This window comes from Pseudonaja textilis, chromosome 3, assembly GCF_049901715.1.
Source record: "Pseudonaja textilis isolate UNSWEBS1 chromosome 3, rPseTex1.2, whole genome shotgun sequence".
NCBI lineage: Eukaryota > Metazoa > Chordata > Lepidosauria > Squamata > Elapidae > Pseudonaja > Pseudonaja textilis.
The window spans coordinates 137,821,239-137,849,234 of NC_141992.1; the positions used below are offsets into that span (position 1 = coordinate 137,821,239).

General features: G+C 36.4%; 1 protein-coding gene and 1 long non-coding RNA gene across 17 annotated transcripts in view; one reads left to right on the plus strand and one right to left on the minus strand.

Moving 5' to 3' along the window:
- The first annotated feature begins 25 nt into the window (after nt 1-25).
- On the plus strand, nt 26-4,313 carry LOC148126338 (uncharacterized). The gene is made up of 2 exons (XR_015743118.1): nt 26-348; nt 4,046-4,313. It is a non-coding gene; the product is annotated as an uncharacterized LOC148126338 (long non-coding RNA).
- The window catches only part of KIF13A (kinesin family member 13A), a 73,529-nt gene continuing 48,280 nt past the window's right edge, over nt 2,748-27,996 (minus strand). For 4 of the 16 annotated variants that reach the window (XM_087930926.1, XM_087930924.1, XM_087930925.1 and 1 more), the window contains 12 exons: nt 25,930-25,985; nt 25,065-25,210; nt 24,442-24,618; nt 23,999-24,091; nt 23,706-23,858; nt 20,287-20,364; nt 19,503-19,547; nt 18,537-18,645; nt 12,808-12,944; nt 12,254-12,358; nt 5,113-6,151; nt 2,748-4,285 (listed from right to left, as the gene is read on the minus strand). In XM_087930926.1, coding sequence (XP_087787052.1) covers nt 4,008-4,285; nt 5,113-6,151; nt 12,254-12,358; nt 12,808-12,944; nt 18,537-18,645; nt 19,503-19,547; nt 20,287-20,364; nt 23,706-23,858; nt 23,999-24,091; nt 24,442-24,618; nt 25,065-25,210; nt 25,930-25,985 — 2,416 coding nt within the window. In that variant the 3' untranslated portion in view covers nt 2,748-4,007. The remainder of the gene's footprint in view (nt 4,286-5,112; nt 6,152-12,253; nt 12,359-12,807; nt 12,945-18,536; nt 18,646-19,502; nt 19,548-20,286; nt 20,365-23,705; nt 23,859-23,998; nt 24,092-24,441; nt 24,619-25,064; nt 25,211-25,929; nt 25,986-27,996) is intronic. The other 12 variants (XM_026699542.2, XM_026699540.2, XM_087930921.1 and 9 more) reach the window with 7 other exon arrangements.

Below are 27,996 nucleotides of genomic sequence, written 5' to 3' on the forward strand. Positions count from 1 at the left end.
TATGGGATCTTTTTACGAATTCTGGGAGTTGAAGTCCGCCTAGCTTAAAGCCGCCAAGTTTGAGAAGCGCTGGGCTAGATCAGGGGGTTCCAAGCTTGGCTACTTAAAAGACTTGTGGACTTCAACTCCCAGAATTCCTCAGCCACCGTGGGGAGTTGTGGGAGTTGAAGTCCACAAGTCTTAAAGTGGCCAAGTTTGGGGACCCCTGATCTAGGTGGTGGAAAGGACCTGCTAAACTATGGTAGCAAATGTCTGAGGAGATTCTATGGTTGGAAAAGATATATGCAGAAATCAGTCAGTTTGCTGAGAAGTACCCAGAGAAAGGCTTCAATCCTAGAAGACTTAAAGGTAAAGGTAACCCTGTCCAGTGTTGTGAGGGAACCAGCGTTTTTCAAAGACATTTCTGTGGTCATGTGGCCAGAATAACTATACTCCAGGCACAATGCTGTTATCTTCTCGTCGACTTGGTACCTGTTTATCTACTCTGCATGCTTTGAAACTGCAGATGGGCAGCAGGTGGGTTAAGTAACAGGAGCTCACCCTGTCCTCTGGTTGTGAACAACAGCTGTCAGCTTTCCAGTTGATAAAGCTCAGTATCTTTAACTGCTGAGCCATCATGCCCATACCTAGAAGTCTTACAATTAAGTTTTCTCCCAAAAGAATGATTATAAATGAGTTTATCTGAGATCTTGAGGTGTTTTTTTCTGCTTGTTTGAAGGGTGTTAATATCTGGTTATCCAAGTGTTGTCTTTGGAGAGGCTATATTCTGGTCTTTTTGTTTCCCCGCTTAGCGCTTGGAATTTAATTTTTTTTTGAATGGTACGTAAATGTAGTTTATCTTTATTGATGGGCCATTTTTCTGAATGCCAAGCTTGGGCTGTTTTTTTTTTTTTTAATTTAGCTTGGTCTAGGATGCTCACAATTTCCAGTTGAAACTGAGTCTATCCATGTGTTCCAAGATTAAAGATTTTCATTAAACCCTGACTGCACTACTTAGTAGAGTTGGGCAAAGTATTTAAAAGCAGGGCTTTGGAAAGAGAGATCCAGCTTTCTGTATGTCCTTTCATCCCAGAACTATTTTCATACAGAGACAACCTCCAAAGCAAACACAAGAACCTTTAAATGTGACTAGTTTAACACATTAATGGAGTTGTTTGCTCATGCTAAAGCCATTTGCACAACTCCTTTGCTCGACAAGAATCAGCAGGCTGCTAGATGCACTGATACCCAATGGATTTCCTGGCACAATATAGTTGGGCAGCAAAGGACAAAGCTACACATTAACCAATTAGCCATATAAATGTAAAAACATAGAACTAAATAAAAACTAAAACTAAAAACTAAATGAGTATATTTCATTCTGTATGGCCATGTCAAAAATATTCAGAGTCTTCCTCTGGATATAGAGTAGGCTAGATGGATGACCACAAAGAAATGTCTTCATAATAACAGTATCCAGCTTACTTTATGTCCTTCCCACAAATACGTATAGTATAAGGCACCAACAATGATATTTATCCTGTCAGAATAAGAATACTAAAATACTGTTTTTAAATGGCATTTTATAGTTGTTGTAAGCCTCTAGTAGAAACAAGATTTCTCTCTTTAATAACTGCATTGGTGTGTTGCATTTATGTGTCTGTATGTAGAGTTTATGTATATATACCATTAGAAGCCACAAGGCAGAGCTCATAACTACTGATTATAATTTCCTATAGAATAATATATCCCATTTATAAAAGTGAACTTCTACCTGTGTATATCAACCATTCTCTACACACACACACACACACACACACACACATTTCCCTCCCTCTTAATGTATTCAGGAGTGGGAGTAGCTGCAGTAAAAATGGAGAAGTACATAACTGGGTGAGGCAAGAAGAAAGGTAGATAAACAAGAATAGAAAGAAAAGACAAGTTGTTTTTAAATGCTATAAAAATGGTTCTGTTCACTAGTCAAGCAACGGGCTAATACAGTTTAAAGCTATCTTTATTTCTCAGCAAAGACATGTACTATCATTTGTACCTCATGCTTATTCACGACCTTTCTCATAGACTATTTATTAGATATGTGACGTGCTTCGATGTGGGAAGAGCAGCTGTCTGTGCCTTTTAATACAGCTGCATTTTTTTCTGAAATTGCATGTTTATTTTCCATTGCTACATGTAATCCTGGGAAAAGATGTGGAAGTTGCAGACAAGTGCTATGGTTTGTGCTCTGAAATACCCTGTAGAATCACTTCTAAAGTGGCCCACAATCCCGAATGATTATCACTAGTTCCTCCCATACTCTCCTTGGTGCTGATGAGAATCCTCCTTGCGCTCTTCAAGTGGCAAAAGGAACAGGGAAAATTGGCAAAATTACTTTCCTTCTCATATCACCAGTGGAAATCCAAGTGGCAAAAGGAACAGGGAAAATTACTTTCCTTCTCACATCACCAGTGGAAATCCATAATTTCAGACTAAATTCAGTAAATATGTGTGATGACGCAGCTTTCATATATAAGCTGGAAGCTACCTAATGGTATAGAAGACCACATGCATTGTAATCAACACAAGGAATGATGGTTTTGCAGAGGGGTTTGATGAAATCTTCACTGAACATACTTTATGTCTTTAATACTTTGTCATCTTCAAAAAGTGTATCCAGACATAAGTATAGAATATGCTAAATTTTGAATTACTGAACAGTTTAGTTAATAAAATGGTGTGTTACAGAATATAAAATCAAATAAGCAAAAACATTTATAAAAATCTGAAGTAAACACTCTGTATTCTAACACATTCTGTACCAATTAAATACAGTTTAGCAGAAATAGAATATAAATTACATTCTTTACAATAATTGCAAAATACTAGGAGTTAGCTTACCATACATACAAATCAAACAGCAGTAGCAGCAGTTTGTTCATAAGGTCCCATTATCTCAATTACTCTCTAAAAAGTGAAAACTACAGTAGGCCATTCATATTTCCTTTTTCTTGAACCATTTGCTACTTTACATATATCCAACATAGTATCTATACATGGAATAATTCCCTAAAACCCTCAAAGCATAATACAAGTTCATATAAAAATATATTTACAGATTAAATCACCTTAGAACATTTTACCTAAGTCTTGTCACACAGCCAGCAACAATCAGTGCATTTGTTTGTACTTATGATGCTGTACTGCTATTTACTTTCTTGTGCCCACAATTTTAAAAAGCAGTAATACTGTTCCTGCATCTAGAATGGCTGGTTGTGCCCACAATTTTAAAAAGCAGTAATACTGTTCCTGCATCTAGAATGGCTGGTTGGCATGTATACACACTAAAATGCCATATATACAATATTTAGGCATTTTAAATATTTCCAATAAATGTCAAGTTGACACAGTGGCAGGCCCATAGGAAGACAAAACATGAAATCAAAGTGAAAACAGTATCTTCAGTGTTCATATTAAACAAAAGATATACGGTAGCATGATACCAGATATTAACCTCTAGAAATATGGCACCAAGCTGTCAGTTAAAATGTATCCATACCATTAAACCATGATATAAACAGCATGTGTATTAATCTAATACAAATTCTTTGGTAATTAACATATTGTAGGTTTTCCCTCAGATGCATATTTACATCCCGTGACCTTTCCACCCAATAAAATATTCTGTATAAAATGTAACCCAATTTGTTCAGTAACATTCAGTAAAACTCAACAGTTTTATCTACAAACAGTGCATTGATATACATCCATTCTCAGGAATCCAATTGGGCTCAATGGGGTTACATATCCAGCTTATGATAGGATTGTATTCTAGTGTGCAACCGTGTTTGCCTTACAAGTAGACAAATGATACACAGTCAACATAGTTTGTTTTTTTTAAAAAAAGAACCATAAAATTGTATCTGTGATTCAAACATTCAATTACATCTTAAAACTACAGTTGTTTTGAAAAAAACTGTTTCCCTCCCCCACCCCCAGTGATATGTGCAGCAAGTGCAAAACCGAAACCAACCTCAGTTAATCCAAGATTTCCTAATCTCCTGTTTTCTAGAAAAAGCAGAAGCTGCTGCATCTCCTGATTGACAGAAGGCTTCTGCTTTGAGAGAGGATGATCCTTGAAATGTTGAACTCTTCAACTTCTCCACATTGGACAATACCTGAGATTGTGAAGTTCTACTGCGTAACTTGACTTGAGCTGGTGATTTAGCAAGGCATTCGGGACGAACAAATATCCCATGTTGTGGTTTGCAATGGAAGTATTCTCTGCCTTTTACAGTTCCATCATGTTTTCCTGAAAACAAATAAAAGTTACAGTATCACCTTATTATGCTGCAATTTCAATAAGAGTTAGATTGAAAATCTGAAGTGTAATCGTCAGAGGAATTAATTTCTAGAACTATGCAAATATTCATTAAAATAGCATCTTCTCTAGACTGAGATTCCTCAGCTAAAGGAAGAACTGTTTTGTGAAGAACTGTTTTGGATAGTAAATTTATTGCTGAAGATGTCTCTTAACAAGTTTATAATTCCACTCTACTAAGGAAATGAGAAAGCCAGTTTGCCATAGCAGATAAGAAATGTTGACTACAAGTAAGGAATCTTGATTTCTAGACCTCTCTTGGGCACAAATCCAGCTAGTTGATTTTGGCCAACCACTCTCTCTCAACCCTAGGAAGCATCAGCAAATCAGTTCTGAAAACATTGCCAAGAGAACTGCATGTATATGCTCATTTAATCACCAGAAGTCTTTTCTTGCCACTGTTGTTAAGTGAATCACTGCAGGCATGAAGTTAGTAACATGGTTGTTAAGTGAATCTGGCTTCCCCATTGACTTTGCTTGTCAGAAGGTCGCAAAAACCGATCACATGTCTCTAGGACATTACAACCGTCCTAAAGATGAACCAGTTGCCAAGCATCTGAATTTGGATCACGTGACCATCTCCATGGAGATGCTGCAAAACTCGTAAGTGTGAAAAATGGTCATGTCACTTTTTTTCAGTGCAGTTGTAACTTTAAACGGTCACTAAATGAACTATTGTAAGCTGAGAACTGCCTGTATTACTAAATAATTTGCTAGTATAAGATTCTAAATATTTTATAAAAATAATGAAATCTTACCCATTTGAACGTGTAATTCAATGCCAACCCAAGTACCAGTTGAAAAATCCACAGGCCCAATGTATCTTACTGTGCCAGTCTTATTATCATCAACGTATACTTGCTCTCCTACTGCCAACCAATTAGAATGTTCTTCACAAACAGTATCTTCAGAACTTGGGACATCTAAATGATTTTTTCCAGCAAAATCACCTACTGGGAGAGAATCTGCACACTGTTGGCAATTGGAAGACTCTTTTTCTCTGGCGTTCAACAAAGGATTTTCAACACTACTTGACAAGTCATATCCCACTGATCCGGATTCCAGACAGCTCAAAGCACTATCTTGGTCATGAACATTTTTTGAGAAAGGTATGAGAGAGTTCATTCCAGCTGCTAAGAATTTTTTTTTTCTGTTAGCAGTTATACTTGTGGAACATTCAAATTCTTTTGTGTCATCAACACCCATGAATTCTGTAAATGCACGATCCTCAAAAACATTTGAAATGTGCTCAACTGTTGCTTCTCGAGATGGAAATTCAATCTCATGTTTGTTAGTAGAGGAATCCAAAGAGGAACACTGTAACCCTGGAGCATTTACATTTGTGCTTTCAGACACTTGAACTTCTGTTGCTAAGGCACAAGTTCCTGTGATTGGCGATACCATTTTTTTACATTTAGCAAAGTCCCTTTCTGCCTCCGAAACTGCTTGGTTTGATGATTTTAAAACATGGGTTAGGTGTGCTACAGAGTGGTCATTTGAATCCAAATCCCTTGTCTGAGTGGCTAATTGGTCCATGCTTTCACTACAGGGAATAAGCATATCCGATAAAGTTGCATTAGAGGCACTATGAGAAAAGTAGCCACTTGTAATACTGCTTGTGGTGGGGCTCCGCGATACTTCTTTCGCAGTAACACAAGAATTTGTACAGTCTCCTTTAGTGGATAACCATTCCTTATTTTCCAGACTAGCATTGTAAATACTGAAGTCAGCAAATTCCACAGGCACATAAGGTTTCTTGTTATTAATCTCCAAATCATCATCTTCCTCAGAGTCCTGCTAAAGGATAAGAATTGTGATATCAATAGTCCTACATTTTAAACAAAGGAAAGATAAGTCATCAATGAACAAGGGATATGATTAATGCCTAAGTAAAGAAGTTACTATGACATTGTTTAGTTAGTATGTGGTAACAATTTAGTTTAATGTTTCAACTATTCTAGTAGTATAATTTCAAAACTAATTTATTAGATTAAACAACATGAATAACTACTATTTACTTCATTCATTATAATTATATTGAATTATAATTATCTCAAATTATAAAGACACGATTTATAAAGACATGATTTAATGAAAAGGTTACTTTTGTTAATTTTGTTACCATTAAATGCATTTAAAGCTTTGGATTATGGCAGTTTCCAACATGTAGAATCAAGATAACAGGGTTTTTTTACATTTTAATAAAATTATAAATGACAATTATATGAAACAGAACAAAATGAAGCTCACTATTAAATATTCAGGTTGTGAACTTTCAAAAAGTTTTAATATATGTTTAAAAATCTTTTTATAAATAACAGCAGTGGGTACCTCCCCTTAAATTTGCTTTTAATAAAGAATAATTTATTTATCACATGTTAGTCTTGTTACAGTGAACCAGGAAAACAATGCTATTTTTCCAAATACTAAAACTCTCCTGGCATGAATTTCATTTTATTTTATTTTAGTGGAACTTATTAGTCTTATTTTTAAAGAGCATCTGCTAGTCATATTATTCTCTACGTATGTTTTTTGTATTAATGAAATTTGCTATTTGCCAGGTCTCTCTAAGAAGCTTTACAGCTAGGATCCACAATGCTTTATAAAGCTTATTCAGGAAATGGCGTACATCCATCAGGATGTTTGACATTCTTTCAGTCCCCCATCATACTTGTTTTTAAAAAATATCCATTCTGTTTTAACAGTTTGCCAGGATGGATTACATAATGTACAGTATGGTTTAAGAAAAATGAACATGAAGCTATGTGTTGCAGATTCTAGCACTAAGAGTTTGAATAATATCAAGTTCTAATTTAACATCTATTATTTCATTCTGATTAAGCTATTATCACAATATAGATGTTAATATCATTCTCTAAAAATACAAACAATCTTTTAACTGTACAAATCTATACCTATAAATTATTTGTTAAGCTAGCAACACAATCAGAATTAGTGCTGGAATTAAATGAAAACATCCAATTAACCATTAGCACAAGTGTATCAGGATGACAATTATAGTAAAATATGTAAAATCCAGGGAGGGAATCTAACATAAATGCCTACACCTTTTACAACATACCCATTTTACCACTTTATGCCCTAACATATTTGTGCAGAAGATCACAATTTTAAAAATCTGAATATAAAAGGAATGCAACAAATCAGCATTCATAAAACTATTTATTCAATGGATATTCAGACACTAGAAAATTTTATTTTTTTCCAATGGAATTTTGTTCTGTAGTTTATAGATTCAAAAGCAATGCACACTCCCAAAAGTATTTTTTAGTGCTTAAGAAAATAGTCTTTATTTAGAACATACTCAGTTCCTGGTGAATACAGAAGTAAGACTTAGCAGTTTTCTGGACAATATGAACAGTCTGCCATTATCTTCTTCCAGGTTGTTTTTTTCAACTTCCTAATCTAGTTTTAGATGCATGGGCTTCAATCTCAGAATTCCACATCCAGCATGCATGCAACATGCATTACATTTGTCAAGATTGAAAAACACTGGTCTGGGGCCTCCTAGTTCTGTCTAAGATATAACTGCAAGAACCCTGGTGGCACAGTGGTTAGAATGCAGTATTGCTGGCTAATTCTGCCCACAGCCTGGAGTTCGATCCTGATGGGCTCAAGGTTAATTCAAGTAGACTTCCATCCTTCTGAGGTCAGTAAAATGAGGACCAAGATTGTTAGGAGCAATATGCTGATATTGTAAACTGCCTAGAGCAGGGGTGTCCAACCTTGGCAACAAAGCTGGCTGAGGAATTCTGGGAGTTGAAGTCCACAAGTCTTAAAGTTGCCAAGGTTGGACACCCCTGGCCTAGAGAGTGCTATAAAACACTGTGGAGCAGTATATAAGTTGAGGCAGTATATAAGGCTAAGTGCTATTGCTATTACTAATCAAAACCAGCTTTGCTTAGCTTGGCTAGGTACTACCATCTAAACTGAAACTAAAGTGAAATATTACTTACTATGGCACTATACAATCAGTTGCTAAAAAAAACTAAACTGTATATGAACAGTAGCTAGCAAATATCAACCACAGGCAATCAAGATAAAAGGAATGTTTCCAGCTCTCACAAGAAGGTGTATTTTTATATGGCTAACCATCACTATAATTTGCAAGGAAATTAAAATTTACATAAAAGCTTCTATCATAACAGAAGTCATAGATTATGCCTTTGGCCACCAAAGCAAATTACAACCGGTAACCTATGATTTAGATCCAGAATTTCCATTGCAGAGTGATTCCTTGTTTCTACAATATAGTTGTGTATTTTTGACAAATCAGCAGCAGCCACCAACAGATGACTGTCATAGAATTTATGCTATGATCTCTAAAGCTGGAAACAGATTTGCCTGCCTCAATATGAAGGCACTACTGTTAAAGAAATTTTTCTTCAGGAGTTCAGGTTTCTACTGCTGGATGGCCATGGAGGAGACAATTGTAACCTAGAAGTTGCATTTATCTGCTGTTTCAGCTTTAAGAAGAGTTCTGACTTTCTCTTCCAATCTGGCCTTTTGAACAGGATCAGTAGTAAAGTTAAGTTCTTTCTGGGTTTTAACTATTTTATGTTTTGTTTATCTCTTGACTATTAGCTATCCTGGGGGTCCAAAAAGTTGCAGGCTGAGGCAGAAATTGAAATAGTAATGGCCCTGTTCTCCTCAGATGGTCACCTAAATGGTAGGAAAAATTTTCAGGGGGACTTAATAAAAGAGAAGTGAGAGATTGATTTAAAAAAATATTCAGCTCACATATTAAGTTATGTTTAAAATTCTAAAAATATGTCCTTTTTAAAATTTCCAAAATTTATTTCTGTAATTTTTTTTCTTTCTGTAGAGAGTAATGCAATTGATGTAAATTAATTGTAAGTTGCTGTTTTTAATTAAAATGGAAATTTGAATTAATGGCCAAATAACATAAGCTAAACGAATAGAATTGGCTGTATTGGCTGTAACAATGCTCAGTTAATTTGTTCAATAGATCAGAATACAATAAAACCTTTGTTGGATCTGAAACTACTTCTGTACTTTCAATATTCAACATCATTCAGTCACTACTTGCGGTTCCCCAATAAAGAAAAAAAATATCCAGATCTCAGTTCTCTATTATCACTGGGAGGGGATTCTTGTATTTTTAAAAAATACATTAAGCCTCATAGATCTTGTGCTGTTTTCTCATGCAGCTTCAGAAAATTAAAGCAACATTCTCTGGCCAACAATCTCATGTTCAAGTGATTTTTGGACAATACTGCTCACTTATTAGTATAACTGACATTGCTATTTTCTGATATATCCAAAGTATACATATTATAATTAACCATTTTAACTATCTGAGCATGCCAAAACAACACCGTGTAATCTGAAATACAATATTAGACTCCATTTTGGAAAATGTATCAGTACTAAAAGTGGTTTAAAATATAGTGGCCAAACTTCAGTCATACTGTTTATTAAAATTCATTTCAATATGCTAGATCTAGTAATCTATAAAATGGCCTCACCATTCAATAGACTTTTTAAAACTAGCCCAAAATGGTCTAATCATTTCAGAATCTTCTTGTCTTATCCTTCATTAGCTAAGTTATCAACAATACAATATATCCAATCAATGTCCTGGAACAAGGGGAAAATTCCTGGCAACCCTCTTCCTTCCAGAGAAGAAATAAAAGCCAGGGGAAAATTAGTTTTTGGCAGCATCATATCAACAAGACAATGAAAACCTACATTTTTTGTGCATGAAGAAAGTGGTTTTTACTTGATAAAAGTACTGAATCTTGACCAATATGTTATTTGATGAATGCTTTTAAATAAAAAGGGAACTAGGAAATTTGTGGTGTAGGCTATAATATTTAGCTATGTATAAATCTAGCATGACAATTTTGGACTGTGGCTACCCCAGATAAGATTAAGTTATACTACATGTTTATATAATATATTAGATTCTAACATGATATTACCTTTGTATCTATGTCATAGGGATACTACTCATAATAATTTGCTGATGCACACATCAGATTTTTATATCAGTTTAAGAATAAAGAGTATATCAATATTCATACCACTGAATTTAAATGCTCATGTGGAATATTCAGCATATTTATTTATGAAATGTAGAGGCCCTCCAGCTCCCAAAAGATTCTGGATGGCTTACATTAAAAATAGAAAACATTAAAAGGGAATCTCATGCATCTCAACCTTAACTTTCAAAAACATAGCTATATAACAAAATGGAAAATGTTCCTTTCTTGTAAAAGTATATTTTTAATGTATTGCTGCAACATCTATCGGGCATTTTATATATTCAGCTTTTACTTTCACGTTAAGCGGTATATACTCTGAATTACTATGCAGAAAAAGATAAAGACATTGAGTAAGCACAGTTAGATTGCTTCAGCTAGAAATTGGCTTATAAATGCAATGTAGTCCCCAACTTAATTGAGCCGAAAATTTCTGTAGCTAGGGTGAGAAATTTAAGTGAGTTTTGCCCCATTTTATGACTTTCCCTCTCCCACATTTGTTAAGTGACCCACTGCAGTTGTTAGTAGCCCGGTTGTTAAGTGAATCTGGCCTCCCGATTGATTTTGCTTGTCAGAAGGTTGCAAAAAGGGATGACATGATCCTGGGATATTGCAACTGTCATAATAAATAGGAATCAGTTGTCAAGCATCCAAATGTAAATCCCATGACCATAGAGATGCTGCAACAGTCATAAGTGTAAAAAATGGTCATAAGTCACTATTTTCAGTGCCGTTGTAACTTCAAACGGTCACTAAATGAACTGTTGTAAGTCAAAGACTACCTATAGTCATACTATAGTCTTCAAACTCTGGTCCATGGACTGGGCTGAGCAGTACGTGAAGCTCCATATTTGCAAGCGGTGTGCGCGTGCACAAGGCTACACCCACCCACCCACCCCCGCTGCTCCCATCACTGTAACTCCATGGAGCTGTGAAGGTTGGGGACTGCTGGTATAATGGAATGCAACTGGAAAGATAGGGCTAAGATTTCTAAACACGGAAGAGTATAAGCATTTTCTAGTTGTTCTTTTAAAGCATTCTGGAAGGAAGTTTAGAGTTGATAAGCCTTAAAACTAATTTGTCGTATGTTTTCTGTTGGTTTTCACCAAAATACAGAATAGGAAACCTCTCAAATTCCAAAAACACTTTACAAAAGTTTCCTGGTCCTTTCTACAGCAAAGGTGAAGAGGAGGAAGAAAGAACCCTGTTTCTTGAAGGTCGTTTCGCTTCTCCCTCTGCCCCATGCACCACATTATCCTTTATTCTATAGAGTCCCTTTACTTTCTATATAATATTGTCAAGGAATTAAAAGGCCTGTTGCGGAGAACAGAGCAGGAAAATCCATTTTGTCTCCCTGCTATGTGTGTTAAAACTGGATTTTGCCTTCTGTATTTTATTGAGTTGGTCCACGCATGCATGAATGTATGCACATATGCATACATGCATAAGTGAATGGCAAACCTGCCTGTTGCATGCTTTTAATATTAACTGCACTCAGTCTAAGGTACATTATCACTTTCAATTGAGTACTCTATCAATTAATTATGAAAAGTTTTAGAACACTGGTAAAAGGTGAAGTCAGTGCCAATTTTTCAGATTTCAATCCTAGCTGGGGGTGGGGAATGAAAAAAAAATCTTTAAACCCTATCCTTTTTAGATCTCTTTTTAAATAGTGAAATATCCATTTTTAAAAAGTGAAATATTATAAATAAACGATCGGTCTAAAACATCAATGTATGGATTTTGTCACTTTCATAAGCACCACCATGTAATCAAGAATTCTGTTACATGCATTATCCCTTTATAGCTGGAGCATAAATGCTTATTTAGAATGGCCACCAGGCTTTAAGTCAGAAACGAATGCAACACTTACAGTCTTTGCCTCTTGTATGCTATTGAGTTCAAATGGCATGCTATTGCCATTATTTCCTGACAGCACAACACAATCAGCATTATATACCTGAGATGATGGCATGCTCTGCAAAGGTTAAGATACACAAAACATCACACAAAGAAAATAATGACGTTCAACCATGCATGTTAGTACAACACAAAAGGTTCTTGTCCTCTAATTAAAATAATCTAGGCATGGCAGTTAAATTAATTGCAGAAATCCATGCAAAATGAGCTTTTGGACTTTAAAAATATTGTTTCAAATACTGTGCTAATGTAGGTTAGACATTTAAGCATGCAAACATATTTAAGCAAAAATATAATACATGCAAGAATGTTTACCAAAGGTGACACTGAAAGAGTACCCCATTTAAATAAACAGACCAAGTTTAACACACAATTAATTCCAAATGCTTTCCTATCATAGATACAAGTTGTGAGCTTCTTCCAAAGTCAAAATACTTACTATCCACATATAAAGTCTAATATAGCTGTATAATGTTACTAAAGCCTATATTTCTTCCTACTACTTACCTCTTTGCTAAGTAGAGGTTGCGTCTCAAGAGAGGCCTTTTTATTCTCTTCTTTTACTGGCATTAATGGTTTGAAAAATTTGGGTGGTTGTGGAGAGAAAGCTTTAAATGAATTGATACTCGATGTGTGTAGATTCTCTGATTACAAAATAAAAACAACCACAAACATTCATTATTTTAACATCAACTGACAAATAAACAGGCAAATGCTGTGAAAGACAAATAAAGCTTCACAAAATATTTGGTCATTAGCTTATTATTCATCACAATAGTGGTTCTTGAACTCACAGCAATGTTTATTCAGAAAATTAAGAGAGGACATTGAATGAAGTAGGATCATTCACATTTCATAGGATTCCTCAGATTCACTAATCCTATTATTCATCTGATCATTCTACGAGAATGAGCAGCATCACAAACAGATAAGAGCCATTTCAAAGGCCAGTTTGTTTTTTATTATAAAGGAAACAGATGGTGAATGTTCCATGAATGGTACCCTACAGCAGCAAAATTTCCATACAGCGAATATTTTTTGAATCATATGATTCTTTCTCACCAAGAACTGCTCTAATTTTGTATTCAATTTACTAAACATTTCAATTGAGGAAGCTCTTCCATCATCTTATCTGTATATACAATATATTGCAAAGAGACTTAAATACCATAGAACATTTTAGAGTCTAGAGGGCTCTTTTGTAGTTACAGTTCATGGCGTTATATCAATTCTATTATGGTTTCAATAAAAGAAAAAACAGTAATATGTACTATTTCTATGTAGCCAAAGAATATTAAAATAACATTTGTGGTGTGAAACACTGTGGGAAGGAACAAAGAAGGAGTAAAAGTTAAAGGTGAGAAGAGACCACAAAGCTGCAGGAACAAGCTTTTCAGAAAGATTTCATGTAAATTAACTCAGTATGGTCCTGACTGGAAATATGCTCTCTCAGTATTCTTTTTGTTAATTTATGTTGCCCCAGACCATCATTAAATATATTTTTGGTGGTTTTGTTTCATTTATCTTGTCACCTGTGTGGAGCTTGATACTCATGTACATAGGTAATTAAAAATAACCACAATAACATTTATCTTTGACAGTGCTGCTTTAGCTTTTTTTTTAAATAGCTTTTTAAGAAACTATGCTGCACATACATGAGCATTCTTCCTATGCTTCCCTTCTATAGAATTTCATCTTGTAGAAGTCATAGAAAAATTACTCTCTTTGTAGTAATATTATTATGCCAAATGCAATATGCACTAATGGCAGAACATAGAATAATTTACCAAACAATGAAAACAGTTGTAAACCAGCTTCAGACGGCTTCTGGTTTGAGCTTCTTCAGCGACAGACTGAAACCTCATCTCTGCGAGGCTTCGATCTGTGCTCACCGCTGAAGCGCCCTGAGCTGGCTGGCTTTGGGGCTAAGCCACCCTGTAGAGGTGGTGAAGAGGGGGAAGACTGCCTGCAGGGTTGAGGAGAGCCGCATCTCTCCTCCCCAGCTGGCCATTACTCCCTTTCCCGAAGGCGGTTGCAGCGGTGGTCAGAAATGGCCACCACAAAGAAGAACTCGACCGGAAAAGAATGTGCAGGAGGAAGATAAGAGGAGAAAGTTTTGGTTGACCGGGTTAAACAGCAAAAGCAACAAATAAGGTACCCTGGAATTAAAACTATTAAAAAACAATAACATTGTTCCCTAAGAAGATTTTTAAGCTGCGAAGGAGAGAAAAGGAAAAAGATTTGGGTTTTTTTTCTCCTTTTCCTATACTGACAGCTAAGAGACTTAAGCAAGAAATTGGAAAAAAATCCACTTTGACATCAATAGGCATTTAATGCTGAAAATAAAAAATCAAAGGGGTAATAAAGATTTCTGGATAATTGAAAGCTTTTGAAAACAGGAAAGGAGAGAAAAAGAATAAAAGGGCAGGATCTGGAAGGGAGGAGATTGCCTGGAATTAAAAAAGAACTTACAGCAAAATCTCAATACGACTTTGAAAAGATACATTCTAACTGAAATATCGTAACAAAAACCCCAGGAAGAGAAAGTCGAAAAAGAAATAAGTAGATATAACTCGGGACTATCTGGATTACTTGATGGTTTCTGGATTTTTGGTTATTGTTTTGAATGACTAAAATCAATCGGGTGGCTGTTTAAAACTGTTTAAAACTGGCTCCACTATTAAAAGAACTGAAAATGAAACTTAAAAAGTACAAAGAAGATGCACAAGAAGGGAAGGGTTCTTTTGGCTTCGTATTTCAGTTTTTAGAAATGGAGATTTGGAATTATGAGAAACAACAAGAAATGCCTGTGGAACAAGTAATCTTAGATGGGGGTAAAAAGGAAAGGGGGGAAAGAGAATGGAAAGTTTAAGATTGGGAAAAACAACTCCGCCCCCAAAACAGAGTGAAAAATAAGTATAAAATCAGAAAGCAACAGAAGAGGGAAATGCAGAAGAGAGAATTAGAAATAGACAAGGGGGTAAAAAGGGGGAGGGAAAAGATGAGAGGGAAGAAAGAAAGGAAAAGAAGTTATAAAGGACAGAAACAAAATACGGAGAAACAGGGCCTATTTAGAGATAATGGGTGAAAATTTAATGGAAAAAGGGATTCTGCAAAGGTACATAAGATAGTATAATTATATTAGAAACAGAAATAATTTTAGAAAATATGAAACAATGTATGATCAAAATGTCTGATAAAATAGCTATTGTAATTCAGTGGAATGCTTGTCAATAAATAAATGTAATAAAAGGTATATTTAATGATTTATAAAACATATGTGAAGAGAAATAAGGGAAAAATTAATTGTGGAGATTATATATGTTTTAAGGAAGTATGATATTTAATTGAAAAAAGTGTTAAAGATGTTAAGATTTTAATGATTATTAATGATAGAACTGAACTGGAATGGAATGAGGGTTTATAATTACATATATTTACAATCTTTTTGTCTTCTCATGAAATTGAAACAGAAGAGACAAAAGTATAAATATACTGATTTGAATTGAGATGAGATAATCAAATTAAAATTGAGAAAATCGAAAATCGAGAAAAGAGGGGAAAAACTATATAGAAAATGTAAAATAGTATAAGATATGGAATGAATACAAAGAGGAGCATGAAATTGAGTTTTGTGTCTGTATAAAGAAGTTCAACCCGGGACCATGCTATTTAAAAAAAAAAATGTTTTACTTGTATTTTGTATGTGTGAAAACCCAAATAAAACTTTATTAAAAAAAAGAAAAAAGTTGTAAACCAGCTTCTCAAGTTCAAATGAATATGGATATTGCTTTATGTAAAATGTGCTAATCCATAGCGGGCATTCATATATATTGGAAAATATGACAAATATTACATGTTATTAATTATAAAATAAATTCCTATATTAAAATATTGGTGGGCAATAAGAACAAAAATGCATTGCCCACTATGAAACAGAATGCAGTTAATGAGATAATAAAAAGATTTTTTCTGTATTTATTAATTTAAATGATTACCTTTTGTATCTGTTTAAGGGATTGCCTTTTACCATTTCAAATGCTTTAGCAAAAAAACAGGATAACAGCCATGCATCCTTTTTATTACCTCATTAACTTTATGACATAATACTGTCAACTCATAATGCCTGTACGATGCATTGCATATGCATTTATGTAGGATGCATTCATAGGATGCATATGAATGTAAAACCTCCCTTAGTTAAAGGCATAGTTTAAGCATTAGTCCTCTGGAGTCCTACAGATTCAGATCTGTACTGTGTTTCTCCAACATGGGGACTTGCCGCTAGGAGCACCCTGCGGGCAGCCACGCCTCGCCGCCAGCCACTCCTAATGGCCGATCATGGCAGAGCACAGAGAGCTCCCTACCCCCGCCAAGTGCCTTTGCTGCAGACCCGGGTATGGTGCTGGGTGCAGGCTGGGTCAGGAGGTGGGTGGCAACGGTGGCATGGATGTCGGCCTCGGTGGTGCTGGGGCACTTTGCATCGTGTCCGCCACTGTTGCTTCCCCTTCTGCCCATGTGCTGCCACCTTTGGAGTGCTGCACATTCCTCTACCAGCAGCGTTTCAGCAGCTTCTCGGGCAGGGAAGCTGTAGCTTCCACGGTTCCCGCCGGTGCTGGCGCCTCTCTCGCCAGTGCTGTCACCACCAACAGCTGCAGTGGTGAGACAGACCCCGCTGCCAACGAGAACCACCTGCCTTCCCGTAGGGGCATTGCTTTGATTGACAGCAGCTGCGTCGACAAGGTCCTACAAGTTGGTGAATCTTTCGGGGTTGGGTGGGTGGAAGCAGCGGTGGGAGGTTGATGCTGTCGTTTCTCTCCCCCCCCCGCCCCATGCCTCGCTTTGCTTCCCACCCCAGAGCTTCGGGTCATGGCCTCGTCCCTTGTATGGTCGGGCACTCTCCTCTTGCTCCAGCTGCCTGAACCACCCCGTGGACTTCCCCCCCCCCCTTTAAGTTTTCTTTACTGTCATTCCCTCCGTCAGTTCCCTAAGAATACAGACTGGACAGGCAGCTTCCTCCCCACCCCTACCGGTAATTTTAAAAAGGGAACCATCTATCCACTTTGCCCTTCGAGCAGAGGCAAACCTTCCAATCCAAAGAGAAGACAAATGGAATCATCCTACAGACCCTTAGCACCAAGCTTCCCAGAGGATTCTCCCAAAAGATCCACCCCAAAGGAGGATTCACCCCCTTAAATTCACTCCCCTCCTTTTGGGTAAATCCTCCTTTGGGGTGGTCCTTTGGGAGAATCCTCTGGGATTCATCCACGCCGCCGCCACTGCCCGCCCAGTGACCCAGCTTGCACCCAGCACCAAACCCGGGTTTGCAGCAAAGGCGCTTGGTGGGGGCAGGGAGCTCTCTGCGCTCTGCCATGATCGGCCATTAGGAGCAGCTGGTGAGGCATGGCTGCCCACTGGGCGCTCTAGGTGAGGGTGTGGGGGGGAGAAATTAGTCACCCCCCAAAAGATGGCCTAGCCGTTTTTTCGGGGGTCAAAAGAAAATAAGGCCCAGCCTTATTTTCTGAGAAACACAGTAGATCTAAAAGCCACACCTTTAACATCAGAATATAGTAGCTAGAAAATGGGATCTACGCCAGAGATGGAATATGGAAAAAATCAAATATAGAACCTGAGAAATCTGAAGGAATAGCAATATATCAAGATAAGGTAAGAAAAAGAGCTGTGTACCACTTAGGATTCAAAGACAAAAGGCACTTTGGAGTACTCATGGAATATCTTATTTGCAACTTCTTGCCCCAAATGTGTATTTTCCTGAGATTGTGCTGCAGCCATGGAAGGCATCGCAGCCATGGAGGGCAGCCACACAATCTCAAAGAGATACAGCTAATTATAGGAGTTGTAGACTCATGCTAGGGGAAACATCTGCATGTTTTAAAAGATCTTTTCAACTTTGAATCTAAAATCCTGTACGGTATGGCTTTGTTTTAAAAAAAAAGTGGACAAGAAATTACTTTCTATATATAGCAACATTATTTCTCTATTAAGGTTGCCAAGAGAATCCTAGAAAGTCAGGTTAATCTGGGAATTCAGAGTGTCCTAAATCTGTGGCTGTGCAAAAATATTATTTGCTTAGATTACAACATTATAAAACTTGGCCTGTATAAATTGCACATGAAACAACTGCAACTAGGTTTATATTTCACACTATTAATTTCTCTTTTACTACTTTACAATTTCATCGATAGCCTAGTAAATGAAACACAAGAAAACCTTACCACTGTTATCTTTATTTTTATGAGGTGAATCCCTCGGTAAAGTACCATAACATGATATATCTTGATAACTAGAACAGTCTATGACATCTAGATGACCTTCCAGCCAACCCTTGTGATGTAAACAGAAAAAAAATGCATTAATTTTCAACTAAAATAGCAACATTTTCAGTTGCCTCAAACAAAAGTTCCTCTTTCCTCTATAGTTTCCACATCACTGCTGGTTTGGGGTAGTACAGCATGTTTTATGATTGTATGGCTTTGGATCAGTTAATATAGGGGTCCTCAACCCTTAGGCCATGGACTAATGCATGCATGTTAATAGGCTGTGAAAGCTACTGTAAACTGTGCATGCAAGGCATCTAGATTGTATGTTCCTCCTCCCAGTGCCCTGTGGAAAAATTCCACGAAACCAGTCCTGGTGGCAAAAAGATTAGGGATCACTTACTTAATAGTGATTAATATTTATCATTATCCCATCCAAATGACAAAACCTGCCTACCTAGTATGACTCTGTGGTAGTATTTAAAATTACAAAACCCACTGATAATCCCAGTTTGGATTTGTAACATTTTCAGCCTTGGAAACCCCTGGTCTATTACAAGTGATTATTAAATTTTATGACACAAAGAAATCTAAAATTACTTCTATAAAACACTGTTAGGAATTAATCAATTTTATATACAAATTTCAATGACTGAATGGAATAAAAATTACATTTTTATAATTTTTCCCATCAATCAAGAGGAAACAAATTCTGTTGAATTTAACAAGTATTCACATTTTTTTCTACTAATACAAATACTTTTTCTAAACAATCTGCAATAATTTTCCTAAATGTTGATATGTATGATTTTAAATGATATCTATATAATCCTGTATTAAAAATGAAGAAAAAAATATTTGAATTTATATTTTCAAAATACTTTAAAATATGAAATTAATAAATATTGCCAATAATTTAAATACCTTATCTTCATCACAGCCAGAAAGATCTAATCGACTAGAAGATACCTAAAATAGCAACCATAACAAATTTTAATCTAATGAATGCTATCAACCTGCTAAGAAATTACAGTACACTTCCAGACTATCTACTACTAAATTGGATACTAATATTCATAGCAAACAATGCTTAATCTACAATTTATCATATATTTAACATTGATTTTTTTAAAATGCAATTTTAAGCATATCTACCAAATACTTCTTAAATTTACACAGGACCACTTCTCTGTCCAATGCCCTATATAATCCTATAAGTGCAGGCAAAGTTTGCACATAAAGGTCTCGACAATTAAACAACATGTAATGGGCCCAAGAGGTATACTTGTCTTCTGAATCAACATTCCCCTCAGGATCTATCTCAGAATGTAATTCAGAATGGCTTCAAAAAGCTGGCAGACATTGAGTAGGGGCAGCTTGTGGACCAGCTGGATGAGATATAACTGAAGTTTCTGTCTTTCTTGGGTGTAGATGCTTTATCTTTTTTTATTCTTCCTTGTTATTACAATGTGCTTCTGTAAGTCACCTTGAGTTGCTTTGTGGATTGGGCAGAGTTAGAAAGTGAGTAAATAAATAAATAAAATGCCCCAAATAAAATTGCAGGTTGCCACAAACAACTAGCAGAAATTACTAATTTTACATTTCAGGAAGTTCCCATTTATTACACAATCTGAATTTATACACATTTGACTATGACATTAACATTTATAGTAATGCAGCAGTGCAATATCTTAGAAGATTATCTTACATTGTGAACATTGGGTGTGCTAATACTCCTTTGTAGGTGTCGAGTTTTAGCAGAAAGAGCTTCTTTAACGGTGACTGCCTGTGTTAAAATAGAAGGAACACAGTGAACTCTACTTCCTTTAATAGAGCTAGACAATTAACAAGCAATACTGTATGCAAATTTTTCTATTTAGAAAAAAGGCTCCATTCTTAGCATATATAAATACTGCAACATAAATCATATTTCAGGATAAATAAGAACTACATTTATTTATAGCATGTTCTTTCTTTGCTGTTGCATATCCAGTGATTATCATCTTTATTACCTCATGATATAGTAAGGATGGGTCATCACTTTAAAATATATTTCAAAAAACCGGTTTGAGCTTCTTCAGTGACAGACCGAAACATCGTTTCTGCGAGGCTTCGATCCATGCTCACCACTGGAGCACCCTGAGCTGGCTGGTTTCGGGGCTAAGCCACCCCGTAGAGGTGGTGAAGAGGGGGGAGACTGCTTGCAGGGTTGAGGAGAGCTGCATCTCTCCTCCCCAGCTGGCCATTACTGCCTTTCCCGAAGGCGGTTGCAGCGGTGATCAGAAATGGCCACCACAAAGAAGAACTCGAACGGAAAAGAATGTGCAGGAGGAAAATAAGAAGAGAAAGTTTTGGTTGACTGGGTCAAACAGCAAAAGCAACAAATAAGGTACCCTGGAATTGAAACTATTAAAAAACAATAACATTGTTCCCTAAGAGGATTTTTAAGCTGTGAAGGAGAGAGAAAAGGGAAAAGATTTGGGTTTTTTTTCCTCCTTTTCCTATACTGACAGCTAAGAGACTTAAGTAAGAAATTGGAAAAAAATCCACTTTGACATCAATAGGCATTTAATGCTAAAAATAAAAAGTCAAAGGGATAATAAAGATTTCTGGATAATTAAAAGCTTTTGAAAACAGGAAAGGAGAGAGGAAGAATAAAAGGGCAGGATCTGGAAGGGAGGAGACTGCCTGGAATTAAAAAGAACTTACAGCAAAATTTCAACAAGACTTCCAAAAGATACATTCTAACTGAAATATCGCAACAAAAACCCCAGGAAGAAAACGTTGAAAAAGAAATAAGAAGATATAACTCGGGACTATCTGGATTACTTGATGATTTCTGGATTTTTGGTTATTGTTTTGAATGACTAAAATCAATCGGATGGTTGTTTAAAACTGTTTAAAATGGCTCCATATTTAGAAGAACTGAAAATGGAACTTAAAAAGTACAAAAAAAATGCACAAGAAGGGAGAGGTTCTTTTGGCTTCGTATTTTAGTTTTTAGAAATGAAGATTTGGAACTATGAGAAACAACAAGAAATGCCTGCAGAACAAGAAGATTGCGACAAAGAAGAAGCCATCTTTAATGAACAAGTAATCTTAGATGTGGGGGGAAAGGAAAGGGGGGGAAAGAGAATGGAAAGTTTAAGATTGGGAAAAACAACTCCCCCACAAAATAGAGTGAAAAATAAGTATAAAATCAGAACGCAACAGAAGAGGGAAATGCAGAAGAGAGAATTAGAAATAGAGAGACAAGGGGGTAAAAATGGGAGGGAAAAGATGAGAGGGAAGAAAGAAAGGAAAAGAAGTTATAAAGAACAGAAACAAAATACAGAGAAACGGCTTATTTAGAGATAATGGGTGAAAATTTAATGGAAAAAGAGATTCTGCAAAAGTACATAAGATAGTATGGTTATATTAGAAACAGAAATAATTTTAGAAAATATGAAACAATGTATGATTAAAATGTCTGATAAAATAGCTATCATAATTCAGTGGAATGCTTGTCAATAAATAAATGTAATAAAAGGTATATTTAATGATTTATAAAACATATGTGAAGAGAAATAAGGGAAAAATTAATTATGGAGATTATATGTGTTTTTAAGGAGGTATGATATTTAATTGAAAAGAAGCGTTAAAGATGTTTGAGACTTTAATGATTATTAATGATAGAACTGAACTGGAATGGAATGAGGGTTTATAGTTACATATATTTACAATCTTTTTTTTAAAAAAAGAATATAGTGTGTATTATAAGAATGTACCAAGCAGAATTTGATTGGAAGTTATATATTATGTATTATATTGAAGGTCATAACCTTAAGATATATATTGAAGTTTAATAAGAGTTGAATGGATGTAATTAAAAGATATAAAGGTGTCATACTCCAATTAGTAACTACAGGAGAAAATTTGTTTAATGAGAAAAGATAATATGAAATTGAAACAGAACAGACAAAAGTAAAAGTATAATGATTTGAATTGAAATGAGATAATCAAAATAAAATTGAGAAAATTAAAAGAGGGGAAAAACTATACAGAAAATGTAAGTATATAATATGGAATAGAATACAAAAAGGAGCATGAAATTGAGTTTTGTGTCTGTATAAAGAAGTTCAACCTGGGACCATGCTATTTTCAAAAAAGATGTTTTACTTGTATTTTGTATGTGTGAAAACCAAAATAAAACTTTATTAAAAAAATATAAGTTTTTAAGGTGATTTGCCATACATCTACAGGTAGTCCTCGACTTACAGCGGTTCATTTAGTGACCATTCAAAGTTACAGTGGCACTGAAAAAAGTGGCTTATACCATTTTCCCCACTTATGACCATTGTAGCATCCCCATGATTACATGACCAAATTCAGATGCTTTACAACCGGTTCATAATTATGACCATTGCAGTGTCCTGAGGTCATGTGATCAACTTTTGCAACCTTCTGACAAGCAAAGTCAATGGGGAAGCCGGATTCACTTAACAACCATGTTACTAATTTAACAACTGCACTTTGGCTTATACAGCGCTTCACAGTGCTTTTACAGCCCTCTCTAAGCAATTTACAGAGTCAGCCTATTGCCCCCAATAACTTGCTTTCTAATTTTACCGACCTCGGAAGAATGGAAGGATGAGTCAACCTTGAGCCTTATGAGATTCAAAATGCAAAACTGCAGGCAGCTGGCAGGCAACAGAAGTAGTGTGGCAGGAAAAGTTGTAAAATGGGGCAAAACTCGCTTAACAAATGTATCACTTAGCAACAGAAATTTTGGGCTTCATTGTGGTTGTAAATTGAGGACTACCTGTACTACCAGAGTCACGACAACATTAAGGAAACATTCGGGATGCGAGGTGCTTCAGATCAGATGCAGAAACAATGCTTTGGAGGGCTCATGTGCAGGCATGCCACACCTGTCGACACCTCCTTCAAGAAAACTGTATCCTATCCTGGTTTACATGGTAGCCATTCATTCCCATGAAAATGCATGCTTGAGTAAGAAGGCATCAACAGCATGCCCAGGCCTGTCTCAAATATGAGTGCTTCTTTACCTTGAACCCTTGACATTTTCTGATATGCCTCATACCTAACAACCAAATACAATAAGCCCAAAACTTTTTTTCTATTCACCTGTCTCAGACGTTCAAGACTCAAAATATTCTCCACTTGTAATACCCCACGTATATATTTTTCAATGTATGTTTCACCATCGGAGGTACCCTCACTTTCATTTCTGGCTGCCATCAGAGCTAGAGTCTCCCGGTCCTCAATTTCTTCTGTGGCCTAAAAATTAAATGTTAGGTTTAACGCAGGATTCCAACCTTACATAGTTCAGTCTGCAACAAGATTCATATCAGAATGACTTAATATGAAAAAAATAACAATTAGTTTTTTTTTCTTGATAGGAGCACAGTTGTATTTACCTTTGGTATGTTGGATACTATTTCATAGGTCACACCACAAGCATACCATATATTTTTTAGAGATATTCTTCGTTTGAGACTTTGTGTAAAACTCTAGGGAAAAAATTAAACCGCAAGTGAGAAAATTCTCTAAACTAGTATATCAAATATATATTGAATATATCTTCTCAAATCTACTTCAGGCACAGCATATATATGAACTTTTAGAAAGAGTATGGGGTTTTTTTTTCCATATGGTTCAACCAACATCTACAATTTAAATCCACATGAAAAGCTTTCAAACTGCAAAAGTAAATCAGAATGTGTTCAGTAAATGATAGAACATAAACCGTTTAAGCGTGATATTCAAGCCTTTTAAAACTTTTTAAGGATGAATGAGATTTAACTATAATGTTAAAAATGCATGATGGGAAATGGCATGGGGTATATAAGACATCACTTACCTGCTTATTATAAATATTAGCAGCAATCCTTTTACGTAACACTAATTCCATTGCAGCAGGATGGCTGAGTTGGACTGTAATCTTGACAATCAAATATATTCTCTCATTTTGAGGTGTTACTCTGTTTAGGTGAACTGAATCATGTACAGAAGAGTCCCAGGCTGCAGTGGCTGAAATCTAAAGGAATAGTTTGGTTGAAGGTGAAATAGAAAACTCACCTCACCTCTATGTGGTTCTGAAGTGTAAAGATACCTTTTCTTGAAGAAAATTATTTATCCTAGGTAATAAAGCGTACATTGAGACAACTAACAGAAGACATCTTATTTTCTATAGTTCTCAATCAGATGTTGAGAGAACTGAAAGTGAAGTCATTATAACTAATAATTTAATATTCATTCATTCCTTTCTTCAACAAAAGGGCTACAATAATAAAGAGTTAAAAAACTAGAGAGAGTTTTTTTTTAGGATACTCTTTAAACATCTGTATGTTAAATTTTATTCTTAAGGAATAGTCGTTCAACAAATAGAATGCAATAATGAGTATCAAGAGATTTGAGTGAAATAATATTATTCGTATAATAGACTACTAGTAATAGAAGTAGAATAACTATAAATCTATTTACCTCATCCTTACTGTGCTTTATTATCGGCAAATAAAAAAACTGACTTCCATGCTCCTTTGGTAGTATTGAATTTACTCCTGATGCATGTGGACCTATTAGCTGTTCATTGGCACTAAGATCATCAGCTACCAATAAAGAAAACGAAGCTACAATTAAGACAGGACTAATTTTAAATTCTACCCAAGACCATGTGGGTGGAATTATAACAACAAACAAAAAACATAAAATAAATCCTAAATACAAATTACACGGCTGATAAATGGATTTCTGTTTGATTGGCAATCAATGTCAACAGCTGGATTCTTAATTGGGGACAATTACTGATGGAGGTGTTCAAGTTATTTTAAGTGCAATCTAAATTTATCACAATACCTGATAAATCTTTTATTCAAATGTCTACAATATCCTTCTATGTTTCATCTCCGAGTTCCAACTAAATATAGCAGAATGTATGTTTCCAACAATAACCAGCTTTTTGATTAATTTATCACCCACCACTATGAAGAAACTGAAAACCTACATGCAATTTTTGAAAAGATTTTGGATTTTTAAAATTATGTTCCATGAGCTACTTTTTTACTCATGGAGATTTACCATAGTTTATTTCACAGAACTGCCTCAACACAAAGATATCTAGATGACTAGATGACATATATTTTTATTAAGATCTTTTAAGTATATCTTCCCATATTTTAAAGGATTTCATTGTCCAAGACTGGACTATTCTCAATACATTCAACAAATGGTGCACTTGCCGAAAGTCACTTCAGGTCCAAGGTCCAGTTGAAAATTTACTATTTTCTATGCAGCCCTAAACTATATCATGAATTCAGCTTGGTATCATGAATACCAAGATGGAACTTACCATTTAAATCAAGGAAAAGTACAGGGACATGTGTTTCCATTCCAGGAGGTGGGACCCTAATAACAAAGAAATATATCAATCCATAGATTGAATCATAATTTGCATTGATATTTTAATGGTAAATTAAATATCTCCTGGGTTGTGGAAGTAGCAATGGTTCACACCCTCCTCAAGGGGGCGATCTTGGACCCAATGTTTTCCAATCTCCAATTTGTCCCTACTTGGAGAAGGTTGTCAGTCTGCAGTGCAGATGTAATAGTATATGGCAGCTACAAATTCATTCTCAATGCCCACAAACCAGGGGTGGGATTCAAATTTCTGTGGGCATGGCCGAATTTGAGGGTGTGGTTTGCTGGTCATATGATTGGGTGGGTGTGGCTTGCTGGTCACATGACTGGGTGGGCAAGATTTGCTGGTCACATGACTGGTGGTGTGGCTTGCTGGTCACGTGACTGGGTGAGTGTGGTTTGGTGACTGGCAAACCAAATACAAGTGGTCCTCACTTAATGGCCAGTTGCTTAGCAAGTGTTCTAATTCATGACTGGCCTCCCCAGAACTACTTGACCTGTTTTTGGAGTTTTGACAGCCATGCACACACATATACACATACTCCCTTCCAACCCTGCTGGAGTTGGTCATTGGACTAGAATCAGCAAAGCATCTCTGATTAGATTCTAGTAGTGAATAAAATCTAATCAGAGATGCTTTGCTGATTCTTGTTGATTTGTTTTATTTGTATTTCATTATTTTATGTTGCTGAATTGCATTGACATGTGTGTCCCTTCTTGTGCACAACCCAGAAGCTTTTGTGATTCTTTGCAGCAAAAATTACCGACCTCTGGCTTTGCTCTACTTTTCAAACGTGCCGGCACTGCTGCGTTCTAGGTGCCGGCTCCGCAGGTTCACCCCATTGAGCCCGCTGCACTGGAGGGACCTGCCCAAGCAAGTCTGAGAGGAGCGGTGCACCAAATCAATGGGGTGAGCCTGGGAGAGGGAAAGAGAGAGAGAGAAAAGAGAGAAGGAAGAAAAGAAAAAAGGGAAAGAAAGAAAAAGGGACAAAGAAAGGGGGCAAGGAGGGATGGAGAGGGGATGGGGAGAGAGGGAGAGGGAGGGAGAGAGACCTGATGCATCAGATTGAAATGAGGCCTAGTTTAGAGAACCTTTTCCACATTGAAACATCTTTGCCAGCATCTTTGCCAGCACACTGAAAAATCTTTGGCTTCTATTAATTAAAGGTTTTGTGGACGAAACATGGCCAAGACTATCAGGAAGCTCTCACATTTTGTTGAGGCTTTAAACAGGATCCATTAGACCAGATCTCCACCCTAAAAAATTACTTTTCCCCAATGTATTACAGTGCCAATTCTGAAGAAGGCAATACCAAAATGCATTGGTAAATTACAACACACACACACACACACACACACACACACACACACACCTTTCTAACCCTGCTGGAGCAGGTGATTGGACTAGAATAGATATCTCATTATCTTTCTCCTCCCTCTCTCTCTCCTTCCTTCTTTATTTCTTTTTCTTTCTGTCCCTTCCTTCCATCCCCCCTTTCTTTGTCCCTTTTTCTTTCTTTCCCTTTTCTCTTTCTCTTCTTCCTTCTCTTTCTCTCTCTCTCTCTCTCTCTCTCTCTCTCTCTCAGGCTCACCCCATTGACTTCATGCACCGCTCCATTCGGACTTGCTTGAGCAAGTGCCTTGAGCAAGGGGCTCAATGGGGTGGAACACAGCAGCAGGAGGATGTTTGAAAAAGGAAAGCAAAGCCACTTTGGCTTTGCTCTCCTATTTCCAACACTGCGTTTGGGGCGCCGCCCCGCCACCCTGAACACGGCGGTGGGATGTTTGAAAAGGCTTTGCTTTCCTATTCCCAACGCTGCATTCCGGGCGCTACCCCACCGCCCCAAACACGGTGGCAGGATATTTGAAAAGGAGAGCAAAGCCACTCTGGCTTTGCTCTCCTTTCCCAACGCTGCGTTCGTGGGCAGAGCTCCTTGCACCAGAGCGTGCAAGCCAATGGGATGATCCTGCGGGGCCTTGACTCGAACACGGCAGTGGC